This window comes from Branchiostoma belcheri, unplaced genomic scaffold, assembly GCF_001625305.1.
Source record: "Branchiostoma belcheri isolate BF01 breed outbred unplaced genomic scaffold, Haploidv18h27 scaffold124, whole genome shotgun sequence".
Taxonomy (NCBI): Eukaryota; Metazoa; Chordata; class Leptocardii; order Amphioxiformes; family Branchiostomatidae; genus Branchiostoma; species Branchiostoma belcheri.
This window is the reverse complement of record NW_017802647.1, coordinates 717771-733734: the sequence shown is the minus strand read 5'-3', so window position 1 is coordinate 733734 and position 15964 is coordinate 717771. Positions and strand designations below refer to the sequence as shown.

The 15964-nt window shown below is 41.5% G+C and overlaps 2 protein-coding genes across 2 annotated transcripts; one reads left to right on the top strand and one right to left on the bottom strand.

Annotated features, from left to right (window-relative positions):
* The first annotated feature begins 209 nt into the window (after positions 1-209).
* On the top strand, positions 210-5561 carry LOC109463274 (galactose-3-O-sulfotransferase 3-like). The gene is given in 3 exon segments (XM_019760014.1): positions 210-447; positions 3843-4039; positions 4467-5561. Coding segments are annotated over 3 exon segments (1374 nt in total). The 5' UTR covers positions 210-365.
* A 1245-nt stretch (positions 5562-6806) lies between these two features.
* On the bottom strand, positions 6807-7696 carry LOC109463286. Its single transcript, XM_019760029.1, has one exon. It carries the CDS (start codon positions 7694-7696, stop codon positions 6944-6946), a length of 753 nt encoding a protein of 250 aa, XP_019615588.1. The 3' UTR covers positions 6807-6943.
* Between the last annotated feature and the right edge of the window lie 8268 nt (positions 7697-15964).

Here is a 15964-nt window from a genome sequence, read left to right as displayed (position 1 = left end):
ATGTTCAGCTTGCGCGGGCAATGTACCTCCAATCCCCGAGGGGGTCACGGTGAACACAGTTCACTCACTTATCACGCTCAGTGGAGCCCAGACATGTGTATGGTCAAAGATGTAATCGCCAGACGTCTACGTATTGCGGCAGTGCAAATGTATGCCTGGCCACTCCGACCGCTGTACCGCAGCAGAACGTAACCATTTTATAACGAGGGTGACATTCATTTAGGAGACAGCATCCAACGGTATACTGTGGGTACACCGCGTCGATCGAGTTACATAGAAAAACGAGGTGGATAATTTGTCAGTCAGCGTGGGGCACTGGCTGCAAATCCCAGCCACTTCATTTCCGAGGGAAGACAAAATCGGAGATGGCGGGACTTCGATCGGACGTGCTTGGGGTGCGGAAGGGCAGAACGGGCTGGATACCACCTGAAAAGAGGGCGGGTGGAGGTGAGGATGTTACATGACTTTCTATGTTGTACACATGTATTATAGAACCGAGTACTGACTAACTAAGAAGGGTGAGCAACAGTCAGAGAGGTAAGACTGTCGGGATTTCTTCAGAATAAGATAGAAAACGAAGTTGCTAGAATTAAATGCTTTTAGTTGCTGTGTGTTTCTTGGGGCATCTGTCATCGTACGTCGTACATTGACCGTGATGGAAGTCGACAGATAAACTAGGCAACAATACGCAATTTAGGACCGTCAAATCCGCACAGAAAAGGGAATATTCATGACATTCTAGCAAAGGATCGTCTGCGGATAAATCAGTCATAATGAAATCCTAATTACGACGCTCTTATGAATTAATGTGCAACCAGAGTCTACATGAAAAATGATCATATATCGCACATATAGCTAGCGTTACAGTCGTCTGGGTCTGGCCTAGAATCTTCCAACATGCAACACTCTGAAAATACACAATCCAAAACGAAATATAAATGGATACTATGATGTAAAAATAATTACAGAAACAACGGCTTTACATTCATTAGACCTTCACTCGACCGTTACGTCTGATTTGATATACGGGATAAACATGGTCATGTGGAGAGGCAACACAAAAACTAGGTCGAACAGAAAAAGTAGTTATCCAGACAGGACACATGTTTTAAGTGTCTTTTTTGTGAGAGGTCTGCAGCTGTCTTCCTTTAGTTGCTCCACCAAACTTACAACAGTATTGGAAAATGTTAAAATACTAAAGGGGGAGAATAATTGGCCACGAGAGTATGGCCACCCTCGAGTTCATTTGTCCGTTCATTTTACCGAGGGGAAAATGAAATCCTAACGGTGGATCCACTGGTCAGTTAGACCCTATTTTTGGCGAATTCTACTAGATGTATCCCCACCAAACCCCTATAGGAAGGCTTGGTAGTGTTGACCTCTGTGCAATGATGTGACAGATGTACATGTACAGGGACATCCGCGTATTTGTGTGCAATAGAGGTCGTCCGTCCGGTACCAGGGGTGTCAAGAGTATACAGTGCAATTTTACGGAATACAGTACAATCGTATTAGTATACAGTGCAATTTTACGGAATACGGTGCAATCCTATTAGTATACAGTGCAATTTTACGTAATACGGAATATAAAGCTGTACTGTATACTAGTAAAATTGCACTATATACTAAAACGATTGCACTGTATTCCGTAAAACTGCCCTTTATACTAATATCATTGTACTGTATTCCGTAAAATTGCACTGTATACTAGTAAATTGCGCTGTATTCCGTAAAATTGCACTGTATTCCATAAAAGTGCACTGCATTCCTTAAATTTGCACTCTTAGTACTCTGGCACCCCTGGGTACACGTGTACAGAACAAGCCTGCTGTTGTACCGGGTGTCTGACAGGAACACCGCGGGACGTGGGGCCGACCCGCCCACCATGTCGTGGGAAAAGGACACACTCAATCGATTTGGCCTTGAAGCTTGAAAAATAACATCCTTGGCACGTATATCTCGTGTGTGGAGAGTTTCCACCGGAGATACAGATGAATGAGGTCAATCTATTAATCTATCAATTTCAAAGAGGAGTGCTCTAAAATCATATTTACGATTTAGCCTGTAAAAAAGGAAATGGAAAATTGGTTTCGCCATGACATCACTCAAGACAATTTTACGATGAAATTGATTCAAATTTATAGTTCTTTCCCTCTTTTTTTCATATCATGGGAGATTGAGATATCTCAAGATGGAACCAAAATCATAGGACGTTCCCTCCGAATAACGATATCATCCCCCGGTGACGCGCAAACCGAGCATTAGATTACAAAGCACTGACCGCAACATGGCAATTACATCGCCGATAAAATGATGTTACATGAGATAAAGTCATACGCCGCCCACTAGATTTTATGAACTCGTATACGTGCGTGTGCGACGCGTTACGTTACGTACATCCTGAATATATACTGATGTTTCAAAACGACTCGCAAAGGATATCAAATTTGCGTCAAAAATATCCTCCGGCGTAACCCGAGGTTAGAACACGCGCCAGTAATTAATTCTCACCGTCGTGTTTTCGCGCACTCACTTTGAGGAGACCCGGTTTTTCGTTATTACTACTTACCGTGGCGTCTGAAGTTACCGCGTACGTGAGGCCAGCAGGTACGAAGGATATGTGTTACAGTCGACATTGATATTTTTCACGGGTAAAAGGCTAGGGACGTATCGGTATAAACAGAAATACCTGCAAATCTAGGTAAGAAAACAACGTGGTCTCTAGATAATAAATTAACAGAGACCTGCTAATAATATAAGAATGTGTATACATACTGATTCAGCTTCGTTTGCCATTGTAAGTTACAAGCCACATTCGGTCTACCCCGCAAAAATACAAAAGGGAGTCATCTATACACAATACCCTTTATTCAGCTAATTGGTACTTCTACACTCTAAGCCCAGTTTAAAGAATATCGAAACCTCAGTCATCTCTGTCAGGCCTCAGCATTCGAATCCCTATTTGCTATTGAAGCGGCATGATCACTGTCCGAGGTAGCGGGTAGTTGATGAGAGCAATTTTTACCTCTGACGTACGTATTATGTTTCGCCTCTCAGCTAATATATCAAGGTTTTCTCATTTCTTCTCGACATCACTTTCTATCCACACAGCAAGCCTCCGAGCAATTTGTACTCGGCAGTACGTACATCAGTCCTTTATGACGAAAATGACAGGAATAAAATCATTTCCACTCACCAAGCAAATAAACGACTTCTACTGCTACTTACGGTCCCTGGTATGTTCTATGATTTTCCATATTCCTGCCGCCTTAGTGTCTCTATCTTTATTAAATTGATACACATTTGCCAAACGGAGATATTTCTAGAGGAGGTCGTGATTTATAAAGTCCATATTCACCCAATCATCTTGAATGTGTTTTCAATGAGGCTTCCTCTTTTGCTGTAGCATCCCTCCCAGATGGAGCGTGCGCGGGCAAATTGGGAAGGGGCGCTATGTCCTTATTCAGGACCTCTCTTGTACATTCAGTCAGCTATCCGCCTGTGCAAAGATTTATTTGCGCTATTTAGCTCATCGCTGGTGCTGAATACAGAATCATACCGGGGGCCATAAACTGTGCAAGCATCACGAAGGAACGCTGCTGAAGAATCCATGTCGGTTTGCGGAATAACGGTGTCTGATTTTGCATTGGTTTGCATACTCTTTGCCTCTGTTTTATTTTTCTGACACAAACTGGTGTGGTAACTGTTGATTGTGTCGTCTGAAAATTTTGCTCGCTCAATTTATATGATTGCTAACATGAAATACCATAGAAATTAAGTTATCTGATGTTTACTAAAGGATATAGCAATATTTTGAAGTCCTTGTCTTTTTTTTCTGACAGACATGTGTCCCTCGCAATGGAAGCACGCCATGTGGGTGACGTCAACAGTATGTGTGCTGGTGTGGTTTGGGATGTACAGTGGCGGGAACACCGTGTACTACCCGTCAGGCTTCAGCGTTCAAAACTCCGAGCGCAACCCGTTACCATGCCGACCGTGCCAAGAACACACCAACCTTGCCTTCGTCAAAGTGCACAAGGTAAGATCGCACCTCTTAGTAAGTAATTACATCTGGGTACGGGAGTACTGGTTTGAGTGGTTGTGTAGTTTGTGTGTTTTGAATCAGACCAGAGAGGGCTGACAGAACCTTTGTGGGAGGGAATATTTATAGGCAATATATGTCATGGGGTCAAAGGCGTCAGACAGCAGACAGATTAAATGCGTGAAGTTGAAAGTCATAGAATCTGTCCTGGAGGCAGCAGGAACTAGTCCTGATTAAATTGAATACGTCATACAATCTCAGCCGCGCCGTTTCAATGAATTCGTGAAAAAAATTCAAAATACCCCCTGGAAGCCTGAGGTCTCAGTTTGAAGATGATTTCTGAAAAAAGAATAGTTTTGTACATATATTTCTAGATAGATTCTGACTGCAGACTTCAGAATCTTTTCACTGTTTCTCCCCATAGGCCGGGGGAACGACTGTTACCTGTCTACTTCAGCGCTTCGGCGATCTTCGTAACCTGTCGTTCGTTCTCCCTCGGAAAGGGATCAACTTGGGCTGGCCTCATCAGATGAGCCGGGGAGACTTCCTACCTTCCCTGACTGGCGAATACAACATTCTCGTACAACACGTTATCTTTAATAAGACCACGATAAGCAGTATCATGCCCAGGGACACTAAGTTTATCACAACTATAAGGGAGCCTTTCAGTCATCTGAAGTCTGTGTTCAACTGGTACAAACTCGCCAAAGTTTTCAGGATCCTCGGCAAAAATCCCGTGGGGGAATTCCTCAAGTCCCCAGCGATGTACGAAGCGCGGCGTCGTGATATCGTCCCGTCAAAAACAAGGAACTTCATGGCGTTCGACTTAGGGTTTCCCGTCAGGGCACAATCGGACAACGACAGCGCGGTTAGGGAGTTCATTCGACAGATGGACGAAGACTTTTTGCTGGTGATTATTCTGGAGCATTTGGATGAATCGTTGGTGTTGCTCAAGCGGTATCTTTGCTGGTCTTTGTCAGATATTTTGTATTGGAGACAGAACAAGAGGAACTACCAGTACAAGGGCACGAAACTTTCCGCCAAGCAGAGAAGAATACATCAGAAATGGTCGAACGTTGATTACGCTTTATACGATCACTTTAACGCCACCTTGTGGAAAAGGATTGAACAGCAGGGGCCTGATTTCTGGGAGGAAGTGCGCCACTTCCAGGCACTGCACAACGACGTTATGCAGTTTTGTCAGTCCTCGCGGTCTGTGTTGAACATAAGGGTTGGGTCCTCCAGGTGGAACGAGGAATTCTACGTGGATTCGAGATACTGTGCCAAATTAAAGTTGTGGTCCATACATTATTTGAACTATCTGAGAAAACGGTACTACTTCCAGAGGGTAAAAATGATCAGAAGCAAGACTGTGGTTCATAAGGTTTCTATTAAAAAACGAAGTCACTGCTTTTCTGGGTCCAACAATGCCACTGTCACCAATAGAACTACTTCAGTTAAGAACATACCAACAGCGCCTTAAATAAATGATGATACAAAGAAGAAAACAAATCGGTAACAAAAACAGCAATACAATGAAACTGCAGCATTGTCGTTTGATAATTACAGAGACTACTGATATATATGTAGTTTATATACAACAAAATGTACCCCTTCTGTATGTAAAGTTGTCATAAAGGACTCATATTGTTGTCCGCCTAAGATTGCTGCTTTACTTTTTATATTTCTCACATGTGTAAACAAAAATCTAATGTCAAAGATTAGGAATTTACGAATAAATACATCCATTTATGTCTTTGAATATCGGTGTCATTATTTCTAATTACTTTGCAAAGTGGAAATACGTATCAACAAGAGCGGATCACGTGATGATCATCTGTCGCAAGATGGCGGACGTCAACGAAAGTGTGTATTTTTCACTATTTTTGTATTCATCTCACAAATATTTGCTACAGTCTGGCACCTATACCTTCAATTCAAGTCCCGCAAAGGGCATGAAACGACATAGTTAGCATCATTCCAGCAATTGTTGATGAAATTTCAAGAATACTTGAATTTACCACAATAAGTGTCACTGGAGGTAATATACGTTTAGTGTCAGGTGATCTACTATAGGGTGACAAAACTTGAAAAGTCTCTAAACATTACAAAGAATTAAGTCAAATATAGCACTTATAAAGATATAATCGAGCGTAGCGTTATAGTCACTTTTTTGGGATCTAAAACATTTAAGTCATATGACGTTACGAGTACACAGGTGATGTTGAAAACTACAGAGCTTACACCGAACAAGTACAGTTATGAAAAAAAAAACAGAGGTGATATTAGAAAAGAGGTTGTATTGAAAAAATACAGCGGTCATATTAAAATAAATAGATGGTGATCGATATTTAAAACACACACAAAGGCGGTGTTGAAAAGAATAAACACGTCGAATGTTACATTTATATCAGTCGGTTTCGTAAACATAACTTAGATAGCTGGGCCTACGACTGATTCAAACTGGTGGCTGAGATGCCTACTACAAAATCATCCCATAATAGATAATAAAACATAAGATACAAGTACGTAGATGAAAGATAAACATTCAGGTACAACAAATCTATCCAGTTGCTTGAGTAACAATTTCATTGTGTAAAACATAGGATGTAATGAACTAATTGTTTTAACGAGGCAGGACGTATGAACCCTCGAGTGATAAAGGACTATTCATCATAATATAAAGAAACAATAACGTTCCTGTAATGAGAGACAAATACCTCAAAGTTGGATCTACATTATTGTCTGTTACAAAGCGGCCCTCCCTGTACATTTTGATCATTTCCACCCTTTTTTCACTTATAACTCATTTTACGACTCATTTTATCCGCTAGCAGTCTAAAGATGATATCGAGCAGGTACATCAATACACATGGCTACCCTTCAGTCGCTACATGTCGCTCAGTCAGGTATAGTTTCATACATATCAGACTCTGTGTCTGTCTTTAAACTATCACCAACATGGGTGATTTGCTTTGGGTCATAGAGAGTGTTGCTTGAAACTCGGCCCGTCGCCATGTTGTTCACCTGAGCAAGCGGGGCACTATTTCCATCCCTGAGTCGTTTTCTTACCCAATATACAGCCACGGCCACGCCACAAACCACACAGGGCACTGCAAGCACTGCCATTATTATAGTTAGAATCCACCCTGATGCCACGACAACTGCTTGTGAAGTTGTCATGCCCAGTGTCATTTTTGTCATGTTCAGTGCCTGTGTCATTTCTGTCATGTTCAGTGCCTGTGTCATTTCTGTCATGTTCAGTGCCTGTGTCATTTCTGTCATGTTCAGTGCCTGTGTCATTTCTGTCATGTTCAGTGCCTGTGTCATTTCTGTCATGTTCAGTGCCTGTGTCATTTCTGTCATGTTCAGTGCCTGTGTCATTTCTGTCATGTTCAGTGCCTGTGTCATTTCTGTCATGTTCAGTGCCTGTGTCATTTCTGTCATGTTCAGTGCCTGTGTCATTTCTGTCATGTTCAGTGCCTGTGTCATTTCTGTCATGTTCAGTGCCTGTGTCATTTCTGTCATGTTCAGTGCCTGTGTCATTTCTGTCATGTTCAGTGCCTGTGTCATTTCTGTCATGTTCAGTGCCTGTGTCATTTCTGTCATGTTCAGTGCCTGTGTCATTTCTGTCATGTCCAGTGCCTGTGTCATTTCTGTGGCGTCCGGTGCCTGTGTCATTTCTGTCACGCCCAGTGCCTGTGTCATTTCTGTCATGCCCAGTGCCAGTGTCATTTCTGTGATGTTCAGTGCCTGTGTCATTTCTGTCACGCCCAGTGCCTGTGTCATTTCTGTCACGCCCAGTGCCTGTGTCATTTCTGTCATGTTCAGTGCCTGTGCCATTTCTGTCATGTTCAGTGCCTGTGTCATTTCTGTCATGCCCAGTGCCTGTGTCATTTCTGTCACGCCCAGTGTCTGTGTCATTTCTGTCATGTCCAGTGCCTTTGTCATTTCTGTCATGTCCAGTGCCTGTGTCATTTCTGTCACGCCCAGTGCCTGTGTCATTTCTGTCACGCCCAGTGCCTGTGTCATTTCTGTCATGTTCAGTGCCTGTGTCATTTCTGTCTCGCCCAGTGTCTGTGTCATTTCTGTCAGGTTCTGTTTCTGTGTCATTTCTGTCATGTTCAGTGCCTGTGTCATTTCTGCCATGGCCAGTGTCTGTGTCATTTCTGCCGTGCCCAATGCCTGTGTCATTTCTGCCGTGCCCAATGCCTGTGTATATGTACTCATCCGTGATAGTTCTGCCTTGCTGCGGGTTGTTGGCAACGAAGACCATGTGGTGACATTGGGCTGATAAGAGGCATAATTAGCTGTGGGACAGGGAGTGTCTGTAGGACAGGGCTTCCGGAAACATTTTGAGATATCCAATTTATAGAGTTCTACGCCCTCTAAATTTGGAGGTGTTTTACAGCGAAACGAGCCTGGGTGTTTAAACATTTCATGTGCCATTGTCTTAGTCATAAACAAGTTAATGCAGAAACTTGTTTGTTGGTACCGGCACCTTTCCGTCGTTATCGCCAAATAAACGAGCCAACCTATGTCGCAGTCACAGTGGAAAGGATTACCCCACACGGTCGCAGTGTATAGTTCGTATGAACCCTTCAGCATGTCAATTCCTAAATCACAGGACGCAAAGGTCGTGAGGCGGTTGTAGGAAATGTTCACCAGTCGTAGGAATCGCAGGGCAGACTTGACGGGGAAGAGGTTAACGCAGAAAATCTGGTTTTGTGACAGATCTAATCGATTCAGATACGGAAATTTCTTCAGACATTTCCAGGAGAAATGACTGATACTGTTATTTCGTAGATTGATCGCGTTTAGCTTGACAAGTTTCACGCACGGAAAGGTAGTTAGGGCGTTGTTGGGAAAACTAAGATCGTGCACTTCGGTTGGAACTTCTTCAGGAACCTTCATCAGACCCTTGTTATCACAAGTCAATTTAGATACGCTACCGAAAGAGCTGTAAAATTCTACGTTACATCCTAGCGATAGCAGTTTTGAAAGTCCAGTGTCCGAGGACTCTCTTGCTACAACCACCACGAAAACGGTCAGAATCTGAACGATAAGCATGCTGGGGAATATCAGACGCCCGTTTAGATGTCTATAATGTGGTGCTATCCAAACTCATGGAGAAAAGAATGACATTCCCTTGCTACAAAAAAGTATATAATCCTAATATTATTGTCTGTGACAGTTATGTGTGCAGATTGATTTTGTGTATCGCTACAGTAAGTGCACAGTACAGCAGACAAATTGTGTTATTGTTTACAATCACTTAGAATACCAGTTAGTATCACTTTGTCTTGCTGTGCGCTTAAACGTCCTTGTTTCTGTCAGTGTGGGTTGGGTTGCCTATGAACGCTGTCACCCCAACAGCTTTATTCTGTGGCCAAGACGCCGCTTAGGTTCTCTTTGCCAGAAAGCACTCTGACATCCTGAAGACTGAAGAAGAAAAATGCTCAGAATTAACAGGTGCCCTGTACTCGGTACAGTAAAGTCGCGGGTTCCATCCCGGCGGCCGAGCCATTCCAGAGATCGAGAAATAGTATGGCAATTGAACAACATATTCCTGCACGTGTCTCCGACGAAACAACAAAATACATGTATCAAAAACGCATTACATGTTTTTATAAAACTCCCACTCTCACACAGCGCAAGCTAGGGGTTGCCAATGAGCGACAGTATTAGAAAAGCCGGCTGATCTGCTGAAAACATCGACTGACAGCAAAGGCCTGCGCCAACAAACTGGGGCCGAAACACTCCACAGCCGACGCATAGAGAATGATCGCTAGGCTGGTACATGGTTCAGTACAGAACTAGTATGCCAGTTACCAGGTACCGATGGTTTGCAATGTTCCTCTCTCGGCTACGTTTCTACCAATTGTCACATCAATAGCTTTCTGTCTTGTGAAATACGTGGACAATCAGTAAGCTTCCCTGAAGAAAATATTCTTACTTTATCTGCTGCCTCGCAGACAGTGTGTAATTGGCCCCTTCCCCTTCTAGGAGACCGGTCAGTCAGTCAGCCCGGCCGCTAGGAGCGCGATTTGGGCAGGCTTCCTCCCGTGGCGCCTGCCGATTGCCGACTGAGAAGGGAACAAGCTGATTTCTATGGTTGTATGATTGTCTAGCGTGATACAACACGGTGGATACAATCAGTCACGTGGGCGTTCCGTCAACAATCTTATCTTTTTGCAGGTTGTAGGAATTGTTGCCGGGCCAACATTCCCCCCAGGCAGTGCGTGGGTGAGTAAAACAGACAAATCTAGATACAGGTAGGATGACAACACGTCTATATTGGAATATATTAAAGGAGGCAACCGTTCAGCGACAAACATCGCTAATTCTAAGCTTGTCGTGAATCTAATCTAAATACACTAAACCTACAATAATAAAATGATAAGACAAAAATTGACTAAATCCTTCAGGTAATATAAAGCCATGTATATCGGGGGGAAAGTGTTGTGAATAAATGATTAAAACTGAGAAATCATAATTGTGCTTGCTTTTCGGTGTGTGTGTAAAATGTCAAAGACATTAAAAAAGATTTAAAAAACACACATTTAGTACATTTTGTATTTTATAAAAAAAATTTCACTGCTTAAGTAAATGACAGTTACTGTTCTGATTATTGAGGAAATTGGAGTTTTGCTACCCGCGCGGCCGAAACACTGTAGATTTATTTTCCTGTGCGTGGAAGGTATTCAGCACCAAGGACAGGTTTGCCTGTGTTGTAGAAAGTGTTTATTATACCACGGGATGAAGTCCCGCGAAAATAAATGAATTTACAGTAATAGGAAAATTAACATATGCCTAGCACCTAGACGGGCCGTCATTGGTCGTCATAATTAGATTACTAGCTTCACATTAATTAGACAGGTCCGTTCTGCACACCTGTGTAAAAACAAGTTTGGTATCGCCCGTTCAAAATGGCGCCTTCGCACGACGGGAATACTCAGGACTGAACTTTCTGGGTACTTCTTAGAGTTTTCGTCGGTAGAATGTGTTACTAAGTATGCAGCAGTGTGTTTGGGAGTTTTCGCTGTGGGGATTTGTGCCGTTCTGGTGTTGTTTTGAAGAGAAAATGCTGATTTTCAGACCTGACGATTTTTGGAGAAGACAACAAAATGGCGTGTACGGAGACAGTTGGGAAGAGTAGCGTGGCATGGAGACAACTTTACTTATTGTTGCAGGTAAACCAGCCAGTTGTTTGGCAGATATTATTCCTTAGAAACTATAGTACGAACATCTCAAGTTATATTCCGTAAGAAATTACCTATTTTTGTATTAGGGAGCGACCGTTTCAAATTTTAGACTAGCATTGAAAAATCTATCAAGCTGCCGCGTTTTCAACAACATTTTCAATGTGTGGTGCGCTTGTAGAGTATTAAATGTATGTGCATGTCTTCATAGGCACTTGTTCAGCGTTTTGAGGTTATATTTGTTGAAAGAAATTACGCATTGACCAAAACTTTTTCTTTATCTCCACGTGGTTCAAAACACCTGTTGGAATGTGCCCGTGTACATAATTAATTTTTGATAATCCCCCCAAAAAACTTGCGTAAACAAGATGGGGCCCTCAAAGCTTTAAGGCGCCGAAATAACTACGATACAAAACGTTTGGAAACTTCAGTCGAGTTGACCATACTTTCGTTCTTCAATCATTATTATTTGCAACGTATTATGTGAAATTTTCCATGTTTAGGCTGATTCTGTAATAGCAATGACCAAGGCCCAAGTATTTGTGGCGTAAACACTGCAGTTGACAACCCTGGAATTTTAAGGTCTCAATTACTAGTACTGTTTTCAAAACATTTGGGCCGAGTTTATATGTATTCTACCGGTACATAAAGTTTCAGTTGAAGGGGTTTAATTTACTTTGTTATTGTTGTTGTTGCTATCCCATTTTTAATGGTCATTAGGCCATGTTGATTTGATTATATGGATGACATCCTCTGAGAACCCCAAAACTGATGCGAACATGCGAATAAAAAAAAGTTTTGCAAAAAAAATTGCTTTCATTATGAAGTCTACGTGGTCAAGAAGGGTTGAACAAATGACACAGCTGAGTATGGTATCTTGAATTATTTACTCTTCAAATTAATTTCTTTACATTTTGGTCTTTTTCATTTGATTATGGCATTCTACAACATTGGTATCGTTTTCAAATATTTTTTTTTAATTTACAGTATATATTTGCTCATTTTGCAAGTGTTTTTTTACGATTTACAGTATGGTTAGATTTTTTTTTTTTTTTGGAAACGGCCGAAAATTCATGCCCGCATGGATGTCATCCATATGCTAGTAATCAAATCAATATGGCCTTAGGCATAGTTTTCGTTGAGGTATTTGTTGTAAAGGAAAGAAATGTTGTTGTTTTAAAATCTGGTTCGTTTCAATTTTAGACTGATTCTGTTTTAGTTTTCTGATTTTAGTCTGAAACTATTTCTTCCTTTTATAGAATCCTGTAGTGAACTGTCCTCTGAGGGTCAGCAACCTGTGCAGGAGTATTTGGCCAGGTGAGAAAAATGTGAATTCTGCATTTTACCTGCAGCTATTTGGTATTATTTGAGTGTATGACTTGTAATGTCTGTTTAGTTAGGTGGCTGCTGACTGATGCAGTAGTGAATACTCCTGTCTGAACCTGACAAGAGAAGATTGGACCAGACTAGGTGATTTGAAGACCCAAGAGGAATAACAGGTAAGAAAAATCTGAATTTTGCATTTTACCTGCAGCTATTTGGTGTTATTTGAGACAAGTGTGTAACATTTAACATCTGTATAGTTAGGTGGCTACTGACTGATGCAGTAGTGAATACTCCTGTCTGAGCCTGACAAGAGAAGATTGGACCAGGTCAATGATTTGAAGACCCAAGAGGAAATTCAGGAAAGAAAAATCTGAATTCTGCATTTTACCTGCAGCTATTTGGTGTTATTTGACACAAGTGTGTAACATTTAACATCTGTATAGTTAGGTGGCTGCTGACTGATACAGTAGTGCATGAGGACTACTGTCTGAACCTGACAAGAGAAAAGTGGACCAGATGAGGTAATTTAGAGACAGAGATGAGGGCTCAGCTGAAGTTGAACACAGTGAAGGGAAAAGTTTGTACAGGTGAGACAATGCTATATAACTTTATTTTTTCTATGTGTTTAGAAATGAGAGGCAATATCATACATACTACAAATGTACGTTTAACACTGTGTTCATCTATCCATTGAACCAAAGGGATAGTATAATTTTGGGGGCATTGCATTAATTATTCATTTTATTAGTTAGTTGTGTCCTGATGTTCCTGTCCTGACTGGGAGAAACCTGTGATGATGGACAACTTCTGCCCACATCAGACCAGATGACTTGAAGACAAAGTGAAGAGTTTGTACAGGTGAGACAACTTGCCTTTTGACTTACCTTTTTATTTCTGATTTATTGAGAACCCTAAAACAACACACAACTAGTAATCACTCACTCACACAGTCACTATCCGGTTTATCATCTGTTGTTCCCCGTCTAACAAGGATTTGAGGCATGATGGCAGCTCGCCACTTGCCTCTGTCCTGTGGGTTGACGTTACCTAAGTTCAACTCCCTTCTGTTGTCAAACCATTTCCTCCTTGGGCGACCACAAGGGTTTGGACCCTCCACATCCAGGGTGAGGATCTTCTTTGGCCATTTGTCCCTGTCCATTCTTTGGAGGTGGCACTTCATTCTTTCAACCTTGTTAAATCTTACATTAAACTTAGTCACAATACTCTATCTGCCACAGTGCTTTCACGGACTCATTTCCTTGCCTTCGTCTTTCATCCTTGACCTCTGCTTTTAATTGCATGGTACGTCACACTTTCTTGCGCTCCTCTTTTGATGCTTTGGACCTTTCCACTGAACACTTTCTTAAAACACTTAGACACACACATTTTCCACCTTGAAGCAGTTGCTCCAAGCATTTATCTGATGAGATTTTCCTACAAAAAAAACTTCATGGTTTCTTATTATCATACTGGAACTCTCTTACACTTCAGACTTTGTAATAATAACACAAAACCAGTAACAGATAAAAACAGCTTTATATATTGAGCATTCATCAACATTTCTAGGCAAAGATGAAAAGTAACTGACCACATGCACATTTATATCTGATTCATCTCTACTCAGTCACTTATTGCCTTGTTTTTATGTTGTTTGTTTCTAAGGTATCAGCAGTAGTCTTGATGTTCCTGTCCTGACAGGGAGAAACCTGTGATGACGGGCGACTTCTGTCTAGACCTTTGCAAACCAGTTGACCTGAAGACACAGAGTGAAGAGTTTGTACAGGTGAGACAGCACTTCAAAATTTACATGTTATATTTCTCTGAGGCATTTCACAATTCTCAGGCATATCGCAATAGATGACAACTTTCTGGAGCCCAGGATTTTGTACATGTATTGAAGCAAATCGATCGCCCAGTTATGCTAATTCTATCACTATCTTTAGTGGTCATTCATTGTTGTGATTAATCAATAACAAATGCGTTCATAACTGTAGGTGTGTCCCGAAGGTCACCTGTCCTGTCACTGGGAGAAACCTGTGATGATGGGTGAGTTCAAACCAGACCAGATGACAGTTCAGCAAACCAGTTGACCCAAAGACTGGAAAGAAGGACCAGATTTTGACTAGTAAAGCAGTGAGAGAAGACAGGCTGGCGTCATCGTGAGTATAGTTTATTTGTACAACACATCCAAGTACACACACGTGCATACATTTCTATCCGTACCCTCCAAGTCTGCTTTGCACAGTTTCCACTTGTAGCTTGTGACCTTCACTGTCAAACTCCACGGTGGTTAAATTTCGGACATGTTCGTTCTGAAGTAATTTGAACCAAATTCATTTTCCACTTGCGATCTTTTACAGTAAACCTGCACTAAATATAAACAGTTTTCTGGAAGGTACACGTTTTCTGTCATTTAGTTTTTAGGTGTGGACATGCAACAAAGCTATAATTGCAAATTTAAACATTTGAGCAACCAGTTTACTTTGTTGATGGATCAAAATGACTAAAATGGTTTCCCAAGATTTGTGTTTAACTTTAAGGTAATAATTTTGTAGGGCTGCCAGTTAACAAAATTCTTGCATCCAGACTAGAGCTGTGTACCTAAACAAATTTTAGGTACAGGTACAGGTACACAGGTTTAGGTACAGGTCCGGACCTGAACCTGTACCTGAACAATTCGACCAATTTATATGCTCTTCTGAACTCCTTCAATAACACAAAAACATAAATAAACTTGATAGTTAAGGTTTATTCTTTGTTTATGGCGAATGCTCAGATAAAATGTAGGCAAAAGTAATATGTTTTTGTTTTCATGAACACACTGTCCTTACACAGGGACCCATTGTTAACCAGCTATTTACACATTTGAGGTCACAAATAGGCATAAAATTGGTGTGAAATTGTTTAGGTACAGTACCGGTACTGAGGGATTAGGTATTTTGGACCTGTACCTAATCAATTTTTCCGGTACAGTATCGGTACTGCGTACCGGTACACAGCTCTAATCCAGACTGTTTTGAAATGTTTTCCAGTTAGCCCCAAATTGTCTCAAGTAAGCTGGTAATTTGCTGTTTGTGCCTAGTCACAGAAAAGAATACCAGACCACCACGCTCATTTTCTCCTTTACACCTTCTCACTTATCTTTCTCAATTTGAAATGCTTCACTTTATCACCCCCATCAAACTCCTTTCCAGCCGTGCCACTCCCCAAACACTTTGCTCATACTTGTACCGTACATCACACTTTTTTCTGATGCTTCACACCTTTCCACTTAACTTTTTTCCTTACCTTAGCCTTTTATCTTCTGCATTTTAGTTGTACCCTTTCTGTGCTCCTCTTCCAACGCTTTGGACCTTGCCTTGAACATCAAATTGCCTCAAAATTGTTGTTTTTT